Below are 22,015 nucleotides of genomic sequence, written 5' to 3'. Positions count from 1 at the left end.
GTCACAATCGTGAGATAACACAAAATTGCCATGGAGTGCTGCATTTTGCGGGATAATCACACTTTTCAATGGCTTGCATAGGTTCATCAACTTACGAGCAAGGTCTCCGAACACCTCTCGTTCGTATGTCGAGGAATTACTGTATTCGGGAAGAGGGATCACCCCTCGATTGTGTCATGCAGCAGCCAAGGAGTTCACACAGGAATGTGTTTGACGCCAGATGGCCATGGCAATGGGAGGATGACAAGAAACTGCCAAATGAATTCAGAGGGCTAGAGCTACGACGTCGAAAATTATGTTACCCCAAGGATCACTTTTCAAGCAGATGACTTCAAAGCCAAACGAGAATATTTGAAGATATTATTTTGCAAGAAATTTATCCCTTCAATTAAATGATACGCTATGATTGAAGAAGTGCTGCACCACCACTCGTATTCATCTATTGATGAAACCAAACGAATATGCTTGTTTTTTTTTCAAACACATTTGTGTGTAATTTAATCATGTTTATCATACACATGACTCTTAAGCTACTCCACAGTGCGTGCGTACCTATGGGAGGTTGAAGAGACAAGAAATTTTGGCTAGGTATGATTTTTCTTGTGATGATTCTTAATAGTAGCATTCTTACGAACTCCATCATTACGAACATCCGGTTTCTCAGTCCTGTGAACTTCGTAATAAGGATACTCTACTATACATAGGGTTATCATAAAAAATAGTTAATTCAGCAATTCATAGGAAGTTAGAAGGGATAGGATGGGCAAGATTTTTTGGAGGCTGCCCAATCGCTGCTCATTGACTTGAGGAGGGCACTTCAAGGCATCCGTCACATGGCATGTAAAGTCCGAGTGCCCTTGATACCGTTAATTAGGAATTGGCTAATGTTGAAGCCAAGTTACACTCTCATTGATTGACTCAGGGCTGTAACATCAGACATTCTTTCCTGCCACAACCTTTTTTATTTCTTTTCAAATACAATTTACTTCCTTGTCTCCTTACAGATCTTTCTTTAATAGCCACAACAATCCTCCTTTCAGATTGTTTGTCGACGAGTTGACTTTGTGGAAGTTGATGAGTACATATTAATAATTCAAACAGCTTTAGTAATTTTCCACACTTTTTTTTATTCTTTCTTGACCGGTTTCAATGATTACGCATCATTATCAAGAGCTGTTTGACCTAAGGAGCATCAAGCCTGGTATTTATACTTATTTAGGGTAGGTGTAGGTGGGGTATAATATAGAAGCAGGAATGGGAGAGTGTATAGAGGTTGGGTACTCATTTGCGGGATGTGTATTCAGGGTCATCGGAAAAGGTTTTCAATGGAGGAGGAGGGACGTTAAGGAAAGGTGATGCCATCGTTGGCACCACCTCATTGACAAGACATTCACCAAACAACTTCGAATATACACCTATTTCAAAATTTTCTACAAAATCCAGTTTTTTACCTTTGTCAAATGCATATAAAATTTTCAAGTTATCCATCTATTGGTAACCTTGAGCAACTTTTTTACCTTTGCCAAATACAAATGTAAAATTTTCCAGTTATCTATCTATCGGTAGATTAGAGCCATGAAGAGAGTAAAACAATGACAGAGCAACAAGTCACTGTTTATAAGGGCCTTCCATGATTATATGCATTTGCATCTCCGGCGATCGTCTGTCTTAATGAAAAGTAAATATACATGGACTTCAACTGACGTATCTTTGTGGTTTCAATATCCTGTAACGGCTAATTTGAACAAAGAGCAATTTTCACGTATGTTAAAGAGGCTGAAAATATACTGAGAGGCCATCAGGGGGGAAGTAACGCACAACAACGTAAAGTCAACCATTCCCGTATTCAACTCGGCAACCCATTGAGATTAGTGAAGAACGTAACTTCATATTAATCCAGCCAGGATTTTCCTACCCTGAACACGATATAAAGCTGCATCATTCCTTAGCCCCTCCCAGCAGTGGACAAAAGTAGAGCTTGGATTGCCTCGAAAGCTTCTTACGTCGTTACCATTTAGCAGTGATGATATGAACTGTTCCTACGGCTCCGATGGCCTTGGAGCCCTGACTATGAAATCACGCAATCATATGCGATGACTACAAGGAGCATATGAAGTAATTATATGGGAACACGATTTAGAGGTTTGTAAATGGGAAGCACCGTCGCTGATACCAATCTAGCTAGCAATACCACACATTGTAATGCGATACTTTGACTTGGTCGATGCATAGTGAAACTCCTTGAGAAACTTGACGATATGTATATGAAGTTGAGATCAGAGTTATCTTCAATATTGAGGCGGTCAACTGACCATTTGCATTTTTCTTTTGCACACCATTTTGTTATTTAATAATTGATAACGCAGAGACTTTTTGACATTTAATGTTTTCGAATAAATATGTACCATGAAAATGAAGGTTTTTTTGGGGAAAAAAATTAATGTACAGAAAAATGTCAGCTTTTATCTTGAATGACTGCAAGCAGTCAATTGACCCTTTTTGTATTTTATACCATAATATAGCTTTCTTTGCCGTTCCTTGAAGTCAATTTTGTCAAACATCATAGTGTATACTTTACCACACACGAAACTACTCAAGTTTGAATTTCATGTCTTTAAAACAGTTTTTACGTGTGATTTTACAGTTTATGTAAAGGGGAGACATAAGCAAATCCAAGGTATGTTGCATCGTAAAGAGTTGCTACTAAGCCTACTAAGCATTCTATGCAGTGATGAATGTTCATTTAGCTGAAATTCATCGTTGCATTCGTGCGTAGCTACTGCCAACCAATCCAGGTGCCACCGCACCCCCCCTCTCCTGCGCCTGTGGGGCCTGCCCGTGAGCACCTGGGGAAAATGCTTTCGGTGACGTGTTACAACTTGCATGCTGGTCACTGTCTTGTCATAGATGCTGCAGTCACCCATTCCCGTAGTTTAGTCTACACTGAGGTCATCTGGTTCACCAGAACTGGTGATATTCTTCAAGATCCTCCGATAGAAACTATATCCATGGAACAAATTCGGTGAAAACTTTTTTTTGCTCAGTTGATGGGAAGAATGAAATTTATTTCAAATGCAACAAAGCATAAACAATTTTCATAAATGATAGCAGTTGAAACTTTCACTGGCTGAGGCACAAAGGTGTGTGTTGCTTTTTCTTCCCCGAAATTGATGCGGTCTGTCGCTCACGAGATATTTCTGGTGATGGTTACCAGTGTCACATAAACGATCATGGATGTTTCCAACCACCTCCCCGTCAACTCAATCACTTCCACGCAGTCTTGCTTTCCCGAGATCATTGCTTCTTCATATGGTTTCCTTCATTATTCCTCCGTTCTGCATGTTCCTAAGATTTTCTCTACAACGCACTCATTTAATGTGCTTGAATATATTTCTGGGTTGATCGATGATTTTAGTCTCATTGTCCCGTTATGCTTGGTCTCACAAGACATTTTACTAATAAAATCAACTGATTTGGGCGTTACTTGGTGGAACGATGAAATATTCATGGTGAAACAAAAACACAGTACTATTCCACAAAATTTAAACAACTTAAATAAATTTTAAGTGGAATAGCACTGTGTTTTTGTTTCACCATGAACATTTTACTAAGACTCTAAAGTTTAATCATGGACTCAGAGGATAGATAAAATGAAATACACAATGACACATTCCGAAAGCCTTCTTTTCTATCTCCTTGAGATTCAAATACGCGTCTCATTCCACAATTTTGGTCACTTTAATTAAGCGATGTCTATTTTGTTGCCTCGTAGTCAACAGCGGTGTTCTTGATTTGTTGAAATTTCGGGTTTTCACTGCATAGTTTGTCATAGGGTGACGACAGTTTCACCTGGATTCCATGAGGCATCTTCAGAAGTGCCGAAATCGAAAATTTTGCATCTCCTTTGCACCACGGTTCCTGACCCAGAAAAATTCCACGTTTTGTATTAACATGCACTAAAAATTAATGTTTTTCGATGTTCCAGGAAAATTATTTCATTTCAACACTGATGTGTGTCTCCCAAATACATGTGCGAACGCCGTGAACGTAATCAGAACATTTTCAAATGTGCTGAGAGAGTGGAGTGGAATGGACAAACCTTGTGACCGAATTTGTAGTGCTTCATTTTTAATGCTTTTTTATTCTTTTTCCCTGACATATGTTTCTAACCAAGCAAAATACCACAAATAATGTGTTTTGAAATGTTACTTGCGTTTTAAAACACATGACATATTCTTTTTTAACAATGCACGTGAGACACTTTTTTATTTCACAATAAATATTTTTTGTAAAGTTCAGTTATTTCCTAACACTACATCTAACCATAAAACATGGTCAGAACACTTCTACAATCATTAGTTAAAAATATGGAGGAAAAAAAATGAAAGGGAGCAAGAAATGGACGATCGGTCAATTGATCACTGGTGGTCATTATATGTATGAACCTTACCCCACTCATTCTAGTGTTTGTTAACTGTAGGTAAAGGAAGTCCGTAAAGTTTCTCTTCATGGTGGTTAAGAGCTCAATGAGTGAATAAGAAGGCATTTGTATTTCTAGGAGGAAAATAGACAATTATCATTCATGTGCCACAAATGTTTCATAAAATTGTAGATCTCCTCCGATGGATTTTAAGTGATTATGGGTGTGAGGCATGCACAATGTGAACTTCAAACCATTCCTCCCCTCATTAAGTCAGGAAATTTCAAGGAGTAGACATCATACGCTAATGCCCTAATGTCTGTTGGGTAGGGATGGGTCGAATAGTAGATTTCTCGAATTCGAATATCGAATTCAAATATCAAATCATTGCTCAAATATTCGAATACCTCGAATTTCGAATACCTCGATTACTAAACGATGAATGTGAAAATGTTTGACTAGGTCGCCTATGCAGCAGGAAACCTAAGATTTTGGCAAGTAATTGTGATTGCCTTTAAAGGATTCAGACAGGAATTTAGCTGATTAATGGAATATTTTAATTTTATATAAATAATAGGGTAGTTTCCTTCATTAAAGAAAACAAAAGGAATTGATTGTGATTCGTTACCCACCATTGGTGTATTCATAATATACAAATTATTTGGTTCTAGAAATACCGGTTTAGACCAATGGCAATGGTCAATTTTATCCTCATTTGAAAAAGGCCAGATTGGCACCCATGCGATGCCGCTCCACGTGACGTCACAGGGACCTAGTTTCTACACGAGTGGATAGGAGTTTTACAACGTCTGAGGTTACCAATGCATGCATGAGGCACAGAGCTCAGGGAAACATGTCTTATTAATCACTTATTAAAACTGGCTAAGGTCCAAAAGTTTTCTTTGTTTGATAAGGTATTAATAATCCTTATTTAAGCCAAGCGCTACCAGCTAGCATGGTACTCGGCTACCTGCAAGCATCCTGCGTCGTATGAGCGCTCAGAGCTTCACCCCAAGGTCACCTCACTTGTGGCAGCGGGAAGCAGAACGACTTCATGCGGAGTTTTTCCCAGCATTCTTACTTACCCATCGCGTTTTGGCGCGCTTGAATTTTCACTTTTAATTTAATCGCGAAAAATCGATATCGTCTTATAAAAATCTAAAAGCGTAAAATACGCACTCTAGGAGTATTAATATTTCGATTTAGGCAATAAAAAAATAATAGGAAAGCACCCTATTTGAGCATTACGCTAAAATGCTAAGCCTCCGTCGTATTTCTTCGTCTTTCCGGCATTTATTTCTTTGCGTAAAATGCTTAAATAAAGTCAGAAATATGTCGTGTTTGGTCTTGTTCTTTCTTAAATTACGCGCATATTACTAATATTTCAATCCAACAAAGGTGTAATATCAATTGCCGAAAGTCATTGTTAGACAACTTTTGGGCTAGTAGATGACTCATGCAGCAGTTGACCTCCAAAAATGGGGAGCTTCGAAGCAGGTAACCAGAAAAAGGCCAGTGGGTGAGTAGAGGGGGGTGCGTGAGACATGTTTTTATTGTTCTCGTGTAACTTGATATTTTTTTCGAAGCTAAGGTCTTGGTAATACGATCCCTGCGCGAGCTGGGATCTTTTGTTTGATTTCGGAGAAGAGGAAATCGTCAGATTGGATGGGGTGAATGCTGAATGGAGGGGATAGCGGATCGTGGGAAATGCGCCAATGTTGCTATCCCACGGCACTGAGGTTCTCCTGATGGGGGGACACCTGGGATTTTCGGATTTTTTTCACCCGATCAATTTCGGTTCCCCACTTCGAACTCTTTTCACAGCTCTAACCCGCGAATTTGATGTGGTTCGCCAGCTTGCCTAAAACGGCGCTACATGCACTAAACGGCTAGAGTTCTCCTCATTTTTCCGAGTCAACTGCGTGTGAGCGACAGTGTATGACGCAAAATTCAAAGTATTCGAGACGGCACCTTTGGCATAACTATTCGAGATCTCGAATATCGAATACTTTCTAGTATTCGCGGTATTCGAGTATTCGCGGATACTATTGGCACATCTCTACTTGTTGGGTGAAATCACCACATCTAGGAATTCAAAGTCACACAATGACATATTTGCAGAATGGCAAATTAGTTGACTAGCTCTCGCAGGATTAACACCAAGACAGCAAACAGCCAGGCTCTAATATGGCAATTAAACCACTTATGTAGCCGTATTTTCAGCAATACAGCTTTTAAAAAATGGAAATTTTGAAAAACTACAGAAAACCTTCAATTGTTACATTATTCCTTTGTTTAGAGTTCCAGATTATTGATCTTCTACTGCGTAAATGTTTGAAAATTGATGTATGTTCATTTAAAAATTTTTACTGTAAAATGATTCATAATACAGTAAAACCTCTATGTAGTGAACCTCTTTACATCGCAAACCTCCATACTTTGTACCAACCCTCTGGTCCCGTCAGATTTACATGTAAATTTATAGGAAAACCTCTCTCTACATAGTGAACCTCTTTATCTCGTAAAACCTCCATATATCGTACCAACAAGACAGCCCCGAGACGGCCTAACTACCTCCGCAAATCGTACCGAGACATCTTGAGACCATTAATGCAGCCGCGATTACCTACATGGAATGACATTTTCAGCGATAAATGTTTCACGCTTATTTTTTTCTTATACACCTTTAATAATTATCACGTTAACCATTAGTTAGGGCATCCAACTATCCTAATCATATTAAGTGACGGTAAATGAAGACAGAACACATCGTTTTTCTCTCGAATCATGGTCAAAATCGCGCGATGGCACTCGCTTTCCTTTACTGATGGCTTTATTTTCTTGTAAGTGGCTATTTACTATGTTCAGTTAATAAAAGAGGCGATCAGCACAGCCTATAATCACTTGCTGACGGAAATATTTCAACTAACTTCACTACCATCCATGGAGACAGAATTACTCGACTGCATTGCTACTTCCGCTTCTAAAATGAAAATATTTCATGAATTTTCCGCGACTTGAAATAAATCAAATACAGTTCCGCAGTTATTTTATTCCCATATTTCCCGGTGTAGCACTTTCTTACTACCGCCTTGGTAATTTTTTCGATGCTTTCGTGAACAATCGTAGTTTAAAACTTATTGCGCTTAGTGACAGTCATATATCTTGCCTGCGTATTTATGACGCGAAATCTGACTCTTCCATCGGGAGTCTGGGACGTCAATTTCTAGCAATACTGAACGAACATCAATCCATGCGCGACAGTATTAGGTGAAGGAGACAGCTAATTAGCTGATACACGGTAGGGCAATGAAATTTTTTACCGTCGCTGCCGCATTCTGAAATAGTTCGCCCAGCATTCTCACCGGGAAATCATATCCTTTCGCAGACCTAGCGTTTCTGTGTGCCCTCGACAGAGTTTTTCTTCGGAACGCTACGTGCATTGTATTTTGGAGAGAGGGATTTAAACAAAATTTTCAAAATTACACTCAATTTTCCGTCTATTTTTTGCAGTAGTCACGTGTTTATTTATTTTTTTATAATCTTTAACAAGTCCTCTTACTAATACTCCTTATTATATCTTTTAGAATTGATTTATCATATTAAATATCTTTTAGAATTGATTTATCATTCTTATAACATGTGACTAATAATAATAATAATAATAATAATATTATTATTATTATTATTATTATTATTATGTTTAGAAATATAAAACTATTGTTCTTTCCTCCTAACACTATTAGTAAATTACAACCCTTAGACCAGGGAATTATTTCTTAGGTCAAAAGGCATTAACGAAAACAGCAAGTGATTTATTTATAGTGAAAATGACATTAAAATGTGCTCGTGGAATTGAAAACATTATTTCGAAAGAGTTAGAAAATAATTTTAAGCAAACCCATTAACTAATTTATTTTCTAAAAAGGCCTCTTGAACAATTAACTTTTACCTTTGTGTAATCATTAAATTGTAAATATATGTTCACTTATGCATACCTATATGTTTAAATATATTAATATAACGGCTTAAAGACAATAGCACCTTTCATTTCTCAAGGATATGAAAAAATGGTGCCTACCACTAAAACCTCTCTATAGTGAACCTCCATACATCAAATTGCCCAAATTTTGGTCCCCTCCGATGTAAAGAGTTTTTACTGTAAATTAATCAGTTGTATTGAGAAATACAGAAAAAAGTTATATTTAATGAAGTTATCAATTAATTTACACACACATGAAGAGATATTCATAATACATACATAAATACTACCCATCAAAATGATGGACAAAAGTCCTTCTAGGTAGCCATACAAATCCGCTCCTTCTAGTGTTAAGCCAGAGGCTGTAACTATCTACGAACATTATTACTGATGTTTTCTCACGTCCATTTCTGAGCTACCAGCAGAGCGCTCAACCATTGCTCTCTCCAATGGCCCTTGAAAACAGTTAACATAAAGCGAGCTGGAAGTGAAAGGGTTATTCTTTCCGTCCCGTGAACTAGCCGGGATCCTAACTCTCCCAAATGAGCCACATGGTGGAGAGAGGGCTTTTGAAAGAGGGCTTTCCTTTTTTATTCACTGGCAAAGTCTTTAGGGAGAGAACGTGGAAATGCCACGCCCCAAGTGTTGCAGGTCCCTCCTGCCATGATGCTGCCCCAAACAAACATTCCGAGCTTGCATAACTGGGCCAGTTCCAAATGAATTTATTTGAAAAGGATCATGACAGAAGATCAAGGCAGAGGGACTCCATGGGTGACTTTTTCTTTGCATTGCTTTACCTTGATGGCGATCCTCTTGCCATTTATAACTTTGGAGTTCTCATTGGAATTGGTGATGAGCACCTCATATCCCATCTCCCTTGCCTTCTTAATGTACGGGATTTGCGTGCCAGACTGCAGCGAGTCATTTATTATCAAACTGCAAAAACAAAAGAGTAACATAAAGACCAACATGAGCATTGCTGAGGGTTGCATACAATGAAGACTTGAGTTGGCATCATATCAAGTTCACTAATTGATTAACACATTCAATGCGGATGATATTTTTGCCGTAACCTCCAGTGACGGATGGGTGATTTTTCTTCATAACGGTGCTCTTGGAAGTAATACAACAGAATTTGCAATTTTTTATGTTTCTATTTCACGCAATTTGTAAAAAACGTTAATGACGTACATGTATGCCACCCGTCACCAGTAATTGACAATTCACGCAACCCGCATTACACACATGCAATATTACTTGTATGAAGGAGTGAACTTTTCATATTTCCGTTTATAATACTTCTTCTACCTTTGATTCCTTAGGTTAATGACGAAAATATCTTGGAATTAGTCTTTTATTTCAATGGCCATAGATTTAATTTTTACAAGTCACAGAAGTAGAACACACAATGAACGGCAATAAAAATATAAATTTATGGAATAAATATTTTTTTTAATCAAAGCAAATCTATGTTACCTCAGAGTTATTGCAAAATTGAAACATTTCAATAAAAATTCTCATAAAATTTTATGATATATTTTAGAGATGGGTCGAATAGCAGATTTCTCGAATTCGAATATCGAATTCGAATATTAAATCATTGCTCGAATATTCGAATACCTCGAATACTAAATGATGAATGCTGGAATTTTTGACTCGGTTGCCTATGCAGCAGGCAACACAAGATTTTGGGGAATAATTTTGATTTCCTTTAAATGATTCAAACAGGAATTTAGCTAATTAATGAATATTTTAATTTTATAGAAACAATTGGGCATATAATTAATTCAACTAACATCGCTTTACCCCCACTTCTGCTGCCAAGTGCTAGCTGACAATCTGAGGCATTCTGCAAAATACAAGCTCTTTTCCACCGGATTTTCTTCAATTATTTTCAGTCCATCTTTGGGATTTCTCACGAGATAAGAAGATGAATTGGAATTGCTATCAGGGAGAAACCAAATATTCTGAGAAAATATCCCTTTGTCTGGGACTGTAACAATAAAGATTTATAGCACCACTCATTAATTGTAACTTAATATATGCTTTCGGAAAAAAATACCGCATCAACTTCCGAGAAGCTCTGCTGCTCATATCGAGTTTCGCCAGAATGCTAAGTCTCCGTCGTATTTTGGCAATTATTTCTTTGCGTGAAATGCTTAAATAAACTCAGAAATACGTCGTGTTTGGTCTTATTCTTTTTGAAATTACGCGCACATTATTAATATTTCAATTCATTAAACGTGTAACATCAATTGACGAAAGTCATTCTTAGACACCTTTTGTGCTAATAGATGACTCATGCAGCGGTTGACCTCCACAGAAATGGGGAACTTCGAAGCTGGTAGGAAAAAAAGGTCAGTGGGGGAGAAAAGGGAAGGCCGGAAACACGTTTCTATTGTTCTCGTGTAACTTGGTATTTTTTCGAAGCTAAGGTCTTCGTAATATGATCCCTGCGCAAGCTGTGACCTTTTTTTTATTTCGAAGAAGAGGAAAGCCTCAGAGGGGGGGGCTAGTGCTGAATGGAGAGGGATACCGGATCTTGGGAAATACGCTAATGTAAGTATCCCACGGTACTCACACAGCAGTTGACCTCCAGAAATGGGGAACTTCGAAGCAGGTAGCCAGAAAAAGGTCAGTGGGTGAGAAAAGGGGGGAGGGCGTGAAACACGCTTTTATTGTTTTCGTAACTCGATATTTTTTTCGAAGCAGTGGTCTTCGTAATGCGATCCCTGCGCGAGCTGGGACCTTTTGTTTGATTTCGGAGAAGAGGAAAGCGTCAGAGTGGGTGAGGCGAGTGCTGAATGGAGGGGGATAGCGGATCGTGGGAAATGCCCTAAGGTTGCTGTCCCACGGCACTGAGGTTCTCCTGGTGGGGGAAATCGGGGATTTTCGGATTTTTTCACCCGACCATTTTCGGTTCCCCTCGTCGAACTCTTTTCACCGCTAAAATCCACGAATTTGAAGTAATTCGTCAACTTGCGTAAAACGGCGCTGCGTGCACTAAATGACTGCAGTTCTCTACATTTTTCCGAGTCAACTACCAACGACGTGCGTGCGACAGTGCATGACGCGAAATTCGAAGTATTCGAGGTATTCGAGGCGGTACTTTTCGCATAACTATTCGAAACCTCGAATATCGAATACTTTCTAATATTCGAGGTATTCGAGTATTCGCGGATACTATTCGCACATCTCTAATATATTTGAAAGCAAGGCCTTAGACAGAGTCCTGGTTGACCTTCACATTCTGGGCAAATCATAGTCACTGTCCTACAGATGCCTTCACGGTCTGAAAATGTCTGAGAAATGAAGAGCCTGCATCATTCCTAAAAACCTATCACGGCACATTTTCTCCCGAATATTGGTACTCGCACTAATTCTGACCTCCAATTGTTAGAAATCGTGTTCACCATAAGTGCGCCCATGTGGAGAAGAAGGCCCAGCCAAGTTTCCAGTTCTCCCTACCCAACGGCTTCCAATCCATTATGCCCTTAGTGAAGGCCTTGGGTGAAGGATTTTGGAGTAAAATGCTTTCTGCATTTTTCTCTGTCTATGAGAGGATTATTCCAAAGAAAATATAATTTGCAAGTTGAAATAATCCCTGGGAGTGCCGCTGGTAGGGAGGGACTCCAACCATGAGCCTTAAAAATTATCCAGCAAAATAGTACAATTTGTGTAATGGATTGTTGCATATGTGATTAATATGTTAGTTTTTATGAAAAGTAAGACTCTATCTGTACCGAACACTAGAATGTATTAATGACCTACAAAATGAAAATGCCATAATGAACAGAGGACAAGTAATTGATGTGGATCAATGACCGAGAAAATATGCTGTAAAATTAGGAAAAAAACCCAAAATATGTAAAAAAACGTAATTTGCAATAATAATTTTAAAAATTATTAATAAAGTATAAAATACGACCTTATGGACCGCATGGAAACATTTTGGAATAAAATAGTGAGTTTTGAGACGGGAATACACGTTATTAACAAAAACTAAGACTGATCATAATTTTGGTGGTTGCACATAAGATATGAATAAATTAAAAAATAAGATAAAAATACTATTGAAAGGGAATAAATAATGGTCACATGCTGTAATGGTTAAAATACCTCTTGAGTTTATCTATTCATTTCCGCAATTTCGTTTACAAAGCTAAGGAAACAAATAAACGAGTAAAAAAATACAGACCAATACTGTACATAATGTAATGCAGTGTTGCATACGCTATTCATGTTATTTTTTTATGAAAAGGAAGAAAATTTGCAACTAACCCCAACACGTATGAATAACTCAGAAAATGAAATAAAATCGAAATGAATAGAGGATTGGTAATTGACTTAGAGAAACGAATGAGAAAATATGCCGTAAAAGTAGGAAAAAGACCCAAAAAAAATCACCCAGGATAAACGTAATTTGCAATAATAAAATAAGTTCCCAGAAAAAGAAATTCAAATATAACATAATTAACTGAAGCACCGCACTAAGATCATTTTTTTATATTGTAGTGAGTATGAAACGGGGATAAATATCTTCAATAAAAAAGTTAGTCTAATCATAATTTTTGTGATAGCAATAATCTATATATATAAAAGAAAGTCGAAAATCGTGTTAGTTAGAACACTTATAACTCGAGAACGGCTGCACCGATTTCAATGAGATTTGGTTCTTTGGGTTCGTCTCAGGCGGGGTTAACATATAGGCCATTAAAAAAAGGATAATTTCACAAAAAAAATTCATCTCTTTCCTATGGACATGCTTTTAGGAGTTATAGTAACACAACAATTGATAAGTCGGTCAAAACTACTAATTAAATAATTTGTTTGGTTTTTACCACTTAAATAACTGAATTTTGTAACAATATAACGTTTTAATCACTAAATATATTCAAAATATTAATTAAATTGAAATTACATTTAAAAAATTTAATTCGAGCTAATTGTAAGCCCAGCCGTGGCCCAGCTCGAGTTGACACTTCACTACCGTGTTTGTAAACAAATCTCCAAGTAATTGTTGACAAACGGTAATGTCCGTGTTCCTGTCTAGGAATCGAGTAGTTTTAACTCATTTTCTTTGAATGATTGCAAATTAGTTTCAGCGAAAGGTGAGCTCATCAGCAAAGAGTTCCAGAATATGATTGATCACCAAAAGAATCAAAGATGGTTGATTTAGCGAGCAAGAACGAAGATGTGGATGACTAAAACGAGGTAAATTCAAATAGTTCGTACTCTGCATGAATTCGAATCTTTTAAATGTGTAACAAACGAAGTCGAAATCACCAACTATCTATCTGAATATTTAAAGTCCTTGGACGTACCTACCTGGCTTACCAAGGCACGATTTACAGAAAAATGTAGTTTCTGTGTTCATGATCTTTCGAAGCCTAAACCAACCATAACTATCCAACGGAACGTGTTTGGTGATTAAAAAAATTGGTAATGAATGTGATTCACGCAACTTTACTCAAAGGAAAATTCAAAGGTGAGGAAGTCCTCATTCCGTAGATTCCATGATCTCAACTATATGCCCTTTTGAGCCTAAACATATTCAATTTCCAATTCGTGTTGCATTCGTGATAACGATTAAAAAATCGCAAGGTCAGTCTTTCAGTTTTTGTATTGTTTGTGCTCATGTGCTAATGAAAACCCATGATTTTCTCATGGTCAATTTGACGTGCTATGCTCACGAGTCGATAAACCATCCTCTGTATTTCTTCCTTCGCTTCAAGTTCGTAGCTAGGATAGGGGGTTTTGGGCGCAGCTAATACTACGGGTCTGTAGGGTATAGAAAACTCGCTAAGGTAAGCGGGAAGTGTGGGGGCACTTCCCCCAGACATTTTTTAAGATAAATGGTTCAAAATAGTGGGTTTTGCGGCTGTGTGAATAGTTAAATATGTTTTGTTTGTTAGTCATCCGTCCCCCTAATGTTAATAACAAAATCTTTCATAAAAAAATTCTCTAAGCTCTTGGGGGGGTTTATCCCCCAAAACCTCCGCTCGCTTCGTCACTGCTTTGCTTCGCTATATTTATTTAGCTTCATCCGCTTCATCTTGCGCCTGATAACAAAACAAAAACTGTTGTTTATCAGAAGGTGCTTGACGCAAGACATTAAACTCGAATGTGTAGGGCTCACCGTGATGCGTTTACGCATGCAGTACGTTTACGCAGTACATTTTTTCCAAACAGAGATACTAAAACTGGAGCGCCTTAAGTCATTTAATGCGAATGCTGCTTCATAGGGGCTTTTCTTGCACGATTTTGAGAATCAGTCAAGCGTCGGTCTGGGGTTGTGTCAACCTGCCCCCTGAATGGGCCAAGTATATGCAACAGACTTGGACCTAAAAACATTTTTTTTACAGCTAATAACGCAAATGGCCAACAACTTAATGCGTATGATTTTTATTTCATGAACTGCTTTATTAAACCACAATGCCCAAAATTTCTTAAGCTAAAACGTAAGAAAATTTGTTGAAAAAAATCCGCGTAAACGTGCTCCGATCCACCCAATGTAGATTCAATAAAGAAAGTGTCTTTCTGACAAGCAATTTAGGTACTCATTTACGTAGTTTTATTAAATTTGTATCCTTATTTTATTATAATAAATTAAACATGATTAAAAACGATACAGCCGCTCTTGATTTATAAATGGTGTAAGTAAACTGTAAGTTCATTGATTGTTAGGCGGTACGAAGTTCGCCGGGTCAGCTAGTATATGAATAAATTAAAATGAAGGTAAAAAAACAAATTAAAAAAAAATAATCCATATGTAAGACATGATGATGATATTTACGATAAGAGTAATGAGAAAGAGGTGAAGGAAATGAAGAGAAAAATCTCAACCTGCCAAATTGTTCCAAAAATAGCACTAAAGAAAACAAAGAAACACTAAAAATGAAGGAACACCTAGAACTAGAAACGGACACTTCCGCAATGGTGTAAGGTCACTCCCAAACTGCGGGAGGGTGAAAAAGTAACGCTAGGCGCGCTCGGAGCACCCTAGTGACCAGCGGAAAAACGAACTCCCGAAGACATACATTTATGTCATCCGCCTGAGTGGAAAAGCCTTCATGGCATATATATATACGTCATCCGCACTGAAAGTGTTAAAAAATGGCATGAAACTTGCAGAATGATATTCAAATGCCAACATTTATCGCAATTGATGACACTAGTGAGTTACAAAGCTCATAAATTTAGAATAATGGTACTTCGACAGAATACTACAAAATGAATCTGTAAATTTAACCTTTTCCCTACTATACACGTATAGGTACGTGTATAGAAGTGTATATTTCCTGAACCAGGAGACGACGGCCGTATATTTACGTGTGTGATTTTCCTGGTCAGGATAACGAAAGCCGTATATATACGTTTTCTAGCTCTCCCCCTTATAGGACGGTCGCGGGCTTACATCGTCTTTGTCTCGGGACCCAACCCTGCGGGGTTTAGGATTTACCCTCGGAATCCGGGAGCAGGTATAACCCCCCTTAGCGGTAAGGGACAGCGGTCGTATAATTGTTTATCCAGTCAGTTTTTGAAATAAATATTTGTTCATTTCTCATAAAAAATAAACTAAGAATTGAATTTGAAACAAACTTTTTAAAAAGTGTCTTTGACGTGAAGATTGGGAAGTCTTCTGACACTAATGTTCTTCTGTTTTAAATATTTCAAAACCTATGGAGAATAAATCACTAAGCCCAAAAACCAGCCCATTTTGGCAATAAACAGTGACAAATATAGCATTCAAGGTTATACTGACGAAGTTTAAAGTTTATCGAAAGAATGTTATGGTTTTACAATGAGTGAGAATGATCAACAAATGTTGAGCATAAGCAGCAACCTGCATTCCACCCAAAATGTGTGCCTAGGGTGTCGCGTGCTCACTCTAGGGGCCTTATCTCATGAAACACCAGTCACAACTGGAAAATATTTTAGATGCAGCATCTAAAATGTCAAATGTATCGTTGGTTACCATAGAAAATCTGTTGGAAAATACGAGCACCTACTTATCGCCATTCATATCCAAAAAATAGCTGAAAATACCAAAATTTCTCAAATTTGAGTGCAATGTGGCACGTTTTCCCATAATACAACTGCAATAATATTTTACAGGATATGCTTTTACACCAATTGGCATAAAATGAGGGGGTGTCTTGAAAGAAAATTGAAAAATAAGGACCACCCTAATTTTGCACTGTGTTAACAGATGGGAAAACAAATCTAAATTAAGACATTTTGGTTACAATGGCAAAGAATATTGTATATATAAAAAAAGGTGAATCAGGTCAATATTCCATGTAAATTATTGATTAAAATATCCCTGTTCCCTCATTCAATATCAATTAATTTGCCGTTAAATTAACACCTCTTTCAGGGCAAAATAACACCACTTCTGGCTCTGGATATATAACCCCACCTTCTGCATGAACCTACTCATTATTTCATAATAATTAGAAAATTCCATGCAGTCACGCCTGAAACAATGCACTCAACCAACCTCCTTGCCCATTGGCCAGCTCGAACAACTCCACTCCCATGAACGAGGATGACCAGAGGTGCATCAGCCGTCAAGGCGTTTGGAGAGGCAAAGATAAACGTGGAGGGGTGGTCAGGGTTGACGGGGACGGGCAGCCGCACCAACCCCACCTCAGTCTCAAGCAGATCATACACATACTCCGTGATCACCTACAATAAATATATGCAACCATTTTAATTTAGTCATCAAATTGACACTGCTCACTCAGTGACAGTACTTGACACTTGAGATTGATGAATGAAAATTATATGTGCCATTAGGTTTCAATTGCTATGACACACTGATCAGATAAGGCTGGGTCGGTTCAGACCTTTAGTTACATCGGTTACATCATGAGTTAGAGGACTGGAATAGGAGGCAGAGCCAAAACAAATTGGTGCCAACACAAATGGTAGGATACTAAGTTTGAAAACTTTTCCAGAGCACAATTATGCATTCCATAGGTTAAATGTTTAGGCTAAAGTATACATAGTTTCAATCACTAGCAAAATAACTTGACGTGCTGTTATCTCAGGGAGTTTTCACAGGGTGTCGACCGTATAGTGATAAAAAAATTCCCAGATAAGATTTCCCAGTTTTCCAAGGGAATGGCTTTTTCCACTCCAATGGGTGCTCTTTCCCAGTCCTCTCTGTGTCTCTGCATCTCTGACTAAACTTTGTCAATTGGGGAGAAATAACTGACCACTCAAATGGTTGGAAAATGCATTATAATGCTGCGAAGAGTAACATTTTGAGGAGATAGACACTTATCCACACACGCAAGTTACCCCAATAAAATGAGGTTCAACAAAACCTTCCGCATATTCTAAAAAAAACTTCAGCTCCAAGAAGGGGGGAAAACTGCACAGGCATTATCAAATTATCCCGATCTTTACAATGAATACCAGAGTATCAATAACAGACACTTTGTAAATACAGATGCACACGACACATTCTACTTTAGGCAAATGTTCACTGAAAACAATCTCAAAATCCTACCGTTAGGCCCCACTAATACTACGAAAACTTCATCAATACGGATTGATCATATGGCAACGGCAAAAAAAGGAAAGGTTATTGCGCAACGACAGCTTCCAGCTCCTGGTATCTCTTCTCATGATCTACTGTATCTTGCTTACTCAGTTAAAGCCAAAAATTCAAGCAGAAGCTTCTAAGTCAACAAAATATCAAGGAAATAAACGACGATGAATTACTTAACGCAGCATTTTCACTACCATGGGCCCATACTGAATTCACTGATTCAGTAGACGACAAAGTTGAAACTCTAAATTCACTGATGATATATCTGCTTGACTTGAATTTGCTCCTGTAAAGGTGATCCGAATTTCAAAGCCACGTGCACGTGGTTAAATTCAGAAATGACAATGAATCAGACCCTCCTAAGGAAGAAAGATATTCCTAAGGAAGATATTATTCACCACAAATCTTACTGGTTTTCCTCTTATAAACATTTTAATGGAATGGCAACCAAAATAAGGCATCATTTTCTCATGAATAGATAATTTATGAGAAAATGCATCAAACCGTAGAAATATTTGGTTGAGCTCACTAAGTATGGAAGTATCTTAGAAAACTTATTCCCCTTGTCCAAACTTCTGTTACCCGCCAAGCTTAAGAACATTTTAGTTTCAACAAAACACTTCCGGGACATCGTTTGGCGTACAATCAGAATGCCTTTATCAGGGTCCTTACTTCAGTAATATTTTTTATGTACGGTGTGATAGCCACTAAACATCAGAATAGAAGAAATACCATGCTATTGCAATATTTTCTGAGAATTTCACACACTCTGATCACTGGCGATAATGAGTAACTTAGGCAGCAAACGTGGGTTCAGGTCATTTGGAGGGAACAATAGTTCAACAGACAACCAGTGGAACAGAACATATATCATACCCCTTCTATAAACCATAATACCTACTGTTCAAGCTATCCCTTAGAGCAATTACCTGAGTCAATATACCAAGAAATATTTTTCTAGTAATCCCAGTGCATTCATCATCACTCATAGTTCTCAAAAAATTTCTCTCCAAATGAGCCGCACCCTCATTTGGAGCCTGACCAGCTCATTAGGTACCGTCAGCGGCCAGTGAGCATGAATTTCTCAGAAAATACTGCGATAATGCGATCCCTCCTATTTCTGTATTCTTTTTACTCACTTGCCAACCCACGCTGTGCATGGAGACCCATCGGTATCGGGTTATCCCCACCCAGCCTAACTATGTTTTTTCTCCTACCACTTCCTTCCCTATGAATCCTAGTCAACAACACCACGTAACTACGACTCTACAATCTCTTTCCTAACCATCACATACTATATTGCTTTTAGCATACCAGTCAACTGTGGAAAACAGATCGTTCTTACCTTAGGATGTCAGTATATCTTGGAATTGTACACGCCTACAGAAACCATTGTATTTTCTGAACAACTCTATGGCAAAGTTTTTATGCATCTTTTATGTTTAGGTCACGGTAAATTCCCACTGTAGCGTAAGTAGATGATCATTTAATCTTGCTCAACACGTGAAGTTAAAAATAGCAAACACAATCACAACTCGGTGAAAACTCACCACCTGCCAAACATCCTCATACAGACACTTCAGCACCTACATAGATGTATACGTAGGACTAAAATATTGTACAACTGCCTGAAATTAAAGAGTCACCATAAAAATGTAGCAAATACTTTTTTTCATATTTCAGTCCCAAAAGAAATATGTACTCTTAACGACTACCACCGCGGCGCGCCATTGCCCTAGATTACCGGGGTCCTCCCAATGGTGCATGAACGCAACACTTTGTTTATTCTTAAATTATTTGAAAACCACTCTGTCAAATTCACCCAATTTGTTGCAATGGCCTAGAATACAAATGCATCATTGCATCTGTAAAGAGATATAATCATCAAGTGCCTCAGATTTCACATAATATGTAAACTTAAAACATACCCTAAAATAATGACTTTCCAATAAATGAAAAGGTCATTGTAAAAACAAAAGTTATTAAATTTTTTTCATAAAAAAATTCATAACATTTTAAAAAGCATTGAACTACCTATTTTAAAAGTATGAACTACGTATCAACAACAAATGATGAGAAAAAAATCGCAAAGCTTGCGTTGCGTTCACGCAACATTCGGAAGAAATGGGTTAAAGTGGCAAAGGGTCACAAAATATAAACAGCAGTAATCAGAAGAGCAGTTAACGGGGATTGGGCGCATAAAAAATACACACATTCTGCAAAGGTTAAACCAGTCTTGATGATGCTGACCTAAGTGCACTGGACGACATGTTGACGATGCAATAAAATATGCAGTTGCAAATAATGCCGAGTATTTTTCCCTTAAATATGTACCATGGCATTTTGGAAATCACAGCTTCAATTTAAGACGATATTAATTTGAAGATACTCCATAAGGCAGAAGAAGAAAATGCAGTCCAGTACAGAAATTAGAGATTTTTAAGATATATACGAGCATCACTAATAATTAGGTCAGCTCAAAAAACAGACTAACTCTGATTACAGCACAAGGATGAGCAGAATGAAAGAGGGATATGATAACAGCACCAATGCATTACTATTGACCATGGCACATTCAGCGCACGATTTGATATAAGAGGGGTTGAGAAGCCAAGGGGTACACGTGATTTATTTTCTAAGCAGAGGTAGACACAGAAATTGATAAAAAGAAAGGTACAAAAACTTGGTGGCCACAGTATACGAGTGAGTCTCTGTTCTGTGCTCTCATGGAGTGAGTGGAGTATCAAATACACTGCTAAATATAATCTAGCTGATCTCTTTCGTTTTCTTTGCCTAATTTCTGTACCAAACTCTGTTCAGAAATAAAATCACTTGCAGCCCTAGCTTCACACCCACTCATTTGTTTCACATATGTTGGCAGGGAGAGAGAGAGAGAGAGCATGGTGCAGATCTTACGTCTCCGAGGGCTTCGTAGTGCCGCTGGTTGTAATCACCATCGTCAGAGACTTGGAATTGAAAGCCTTCTTCTCCGGGCTCACCAGTGGATTTTTCAAGCTTCCTCAGTTTACCCTCTGCAATGACCAAACACCCAATAAATTAAAAGAAAAAATCAATCAGGAAATGTTTACCTCTGAATACGTACTGCTGTCAACCGACCATGAGATTGACAGCTGAACACGTCATTTTCAAAGCACAGAAGTTTTTTCTCTAACAACCTTCTTGTACTATGGCAGCAAAGAGGTAAACGGGCAAGGGATGTTTGAATGAGAGGTGAGAAAGAGAGAAGAAGACCATAGGTGGTGAAAGTCAGGCATTCTGCAAGTCATGGGGACGGGAAAACAAAGGTTAACAAGATGTAATTTATAGCTAAAAACAATGTCATTGCACAGCGTAGCCGGGCTACGAGCAATAACATATTGCTTGGGCTGGACTCTTTGTCCACTTGGTGCAATACGACTGCATCAAAACTGCTAAAATGATTACAATCGCACAGACGTTATGCAAAACAGGATCTATCGTCACCATTTACAAAACTTACCCTATTCCCAATGATTCTACCTCAAAATTATCTACCTGTACTTCTACTTGTTTGACCAAAGTAACACGTGTCACAGTAATCACATAGTAATTTGATTACACCACTCCTACTTAAAATGTCATGGTGGGCTGTTGGGTTGACTAAAATGATTCCTATGATGACCTCCCATAAAACAAACATGGGCCAAATGCCTATTTCCTTTAAATAAATATTTTCCATTGCTTAACCCCTTCAGTGCGGATGGCATAGCATTGATGCCCAGCATAGGTCCTGCCAACGGGCGGGTGGCATCACATTGATGCCATGCCGGCCTATGTCCTTCAATCGCTCCCTACGCTCCTCCGCTCTGTTCTTTCTACTCTCACGATGGTTTCCCGCACGCACATTGGATTAGGCTACCTTGATATGCCTTCCGTTTTTGAAAAAAAGTTTATATTTTTTTAGTAATTTTTTTTACATTTATGGAGTACTTTTTAATTTGTAAGATTTTTCGCCATTACAAAAAAATTAAAATGTGATATTTTCTTTACTCTTCTGAATATTTGTACTAAA

At 38.0% G+C, this 22,015-nt stretch overlaps 1 protein-coding gene across 11 annotated transcripts in view; it reads right to left on the bottom strand.

Annotated features, from left to right (window-relative positions):
- Nucleotides 1-22,015, bottom strand: part of LOC124167269 (FAM172 family protein homolog CG10038) — a 62,285-nt gene that overhangs the window by 16,089 nt on the left and 24,181 nt on the right. For all 11 annotated transcript variants that reach the window (XM_046545167.1, XM_046545172.1, XM_046545177.1 and 8 more), the window contains 3 exons: nt 20,881-20,996; nt 16,906-17,093; nt 9,200-9,338 (listed from right to left, as the gene is read on the bottom strand). In XM_046545167.1, coding sequence (XP_046401123.1) covers nt 9,200-9,338; nt 16,906-17,093; nt 20,881-20,996 — 443 coding nt within the window. The remainder of the gene's footprint in view (nt 1-9,199; nt 9,339-16,905; nt 17,094-20,880; nt 20,997-22,015) is intronic.

This window comes from Ischnura elegans, chromosome 10 (assembly GCF_921293095.1).
Source record: "Ischnura elegans chromosome 10, ioIscEleg1.1, whole genome shotgun sequence".
Lineage (NCBI taxonomy): Eukaryota > Metazoa > Arthropoda > Insecta > Odonata > Coenagrionidae > Ischnura > Ischnura elegans.
The sequence above is the reverse complement of the archived record's forward strand: the minus strand, read 5'-3'. Positions and strand labels throughout refer to the sequence as shown.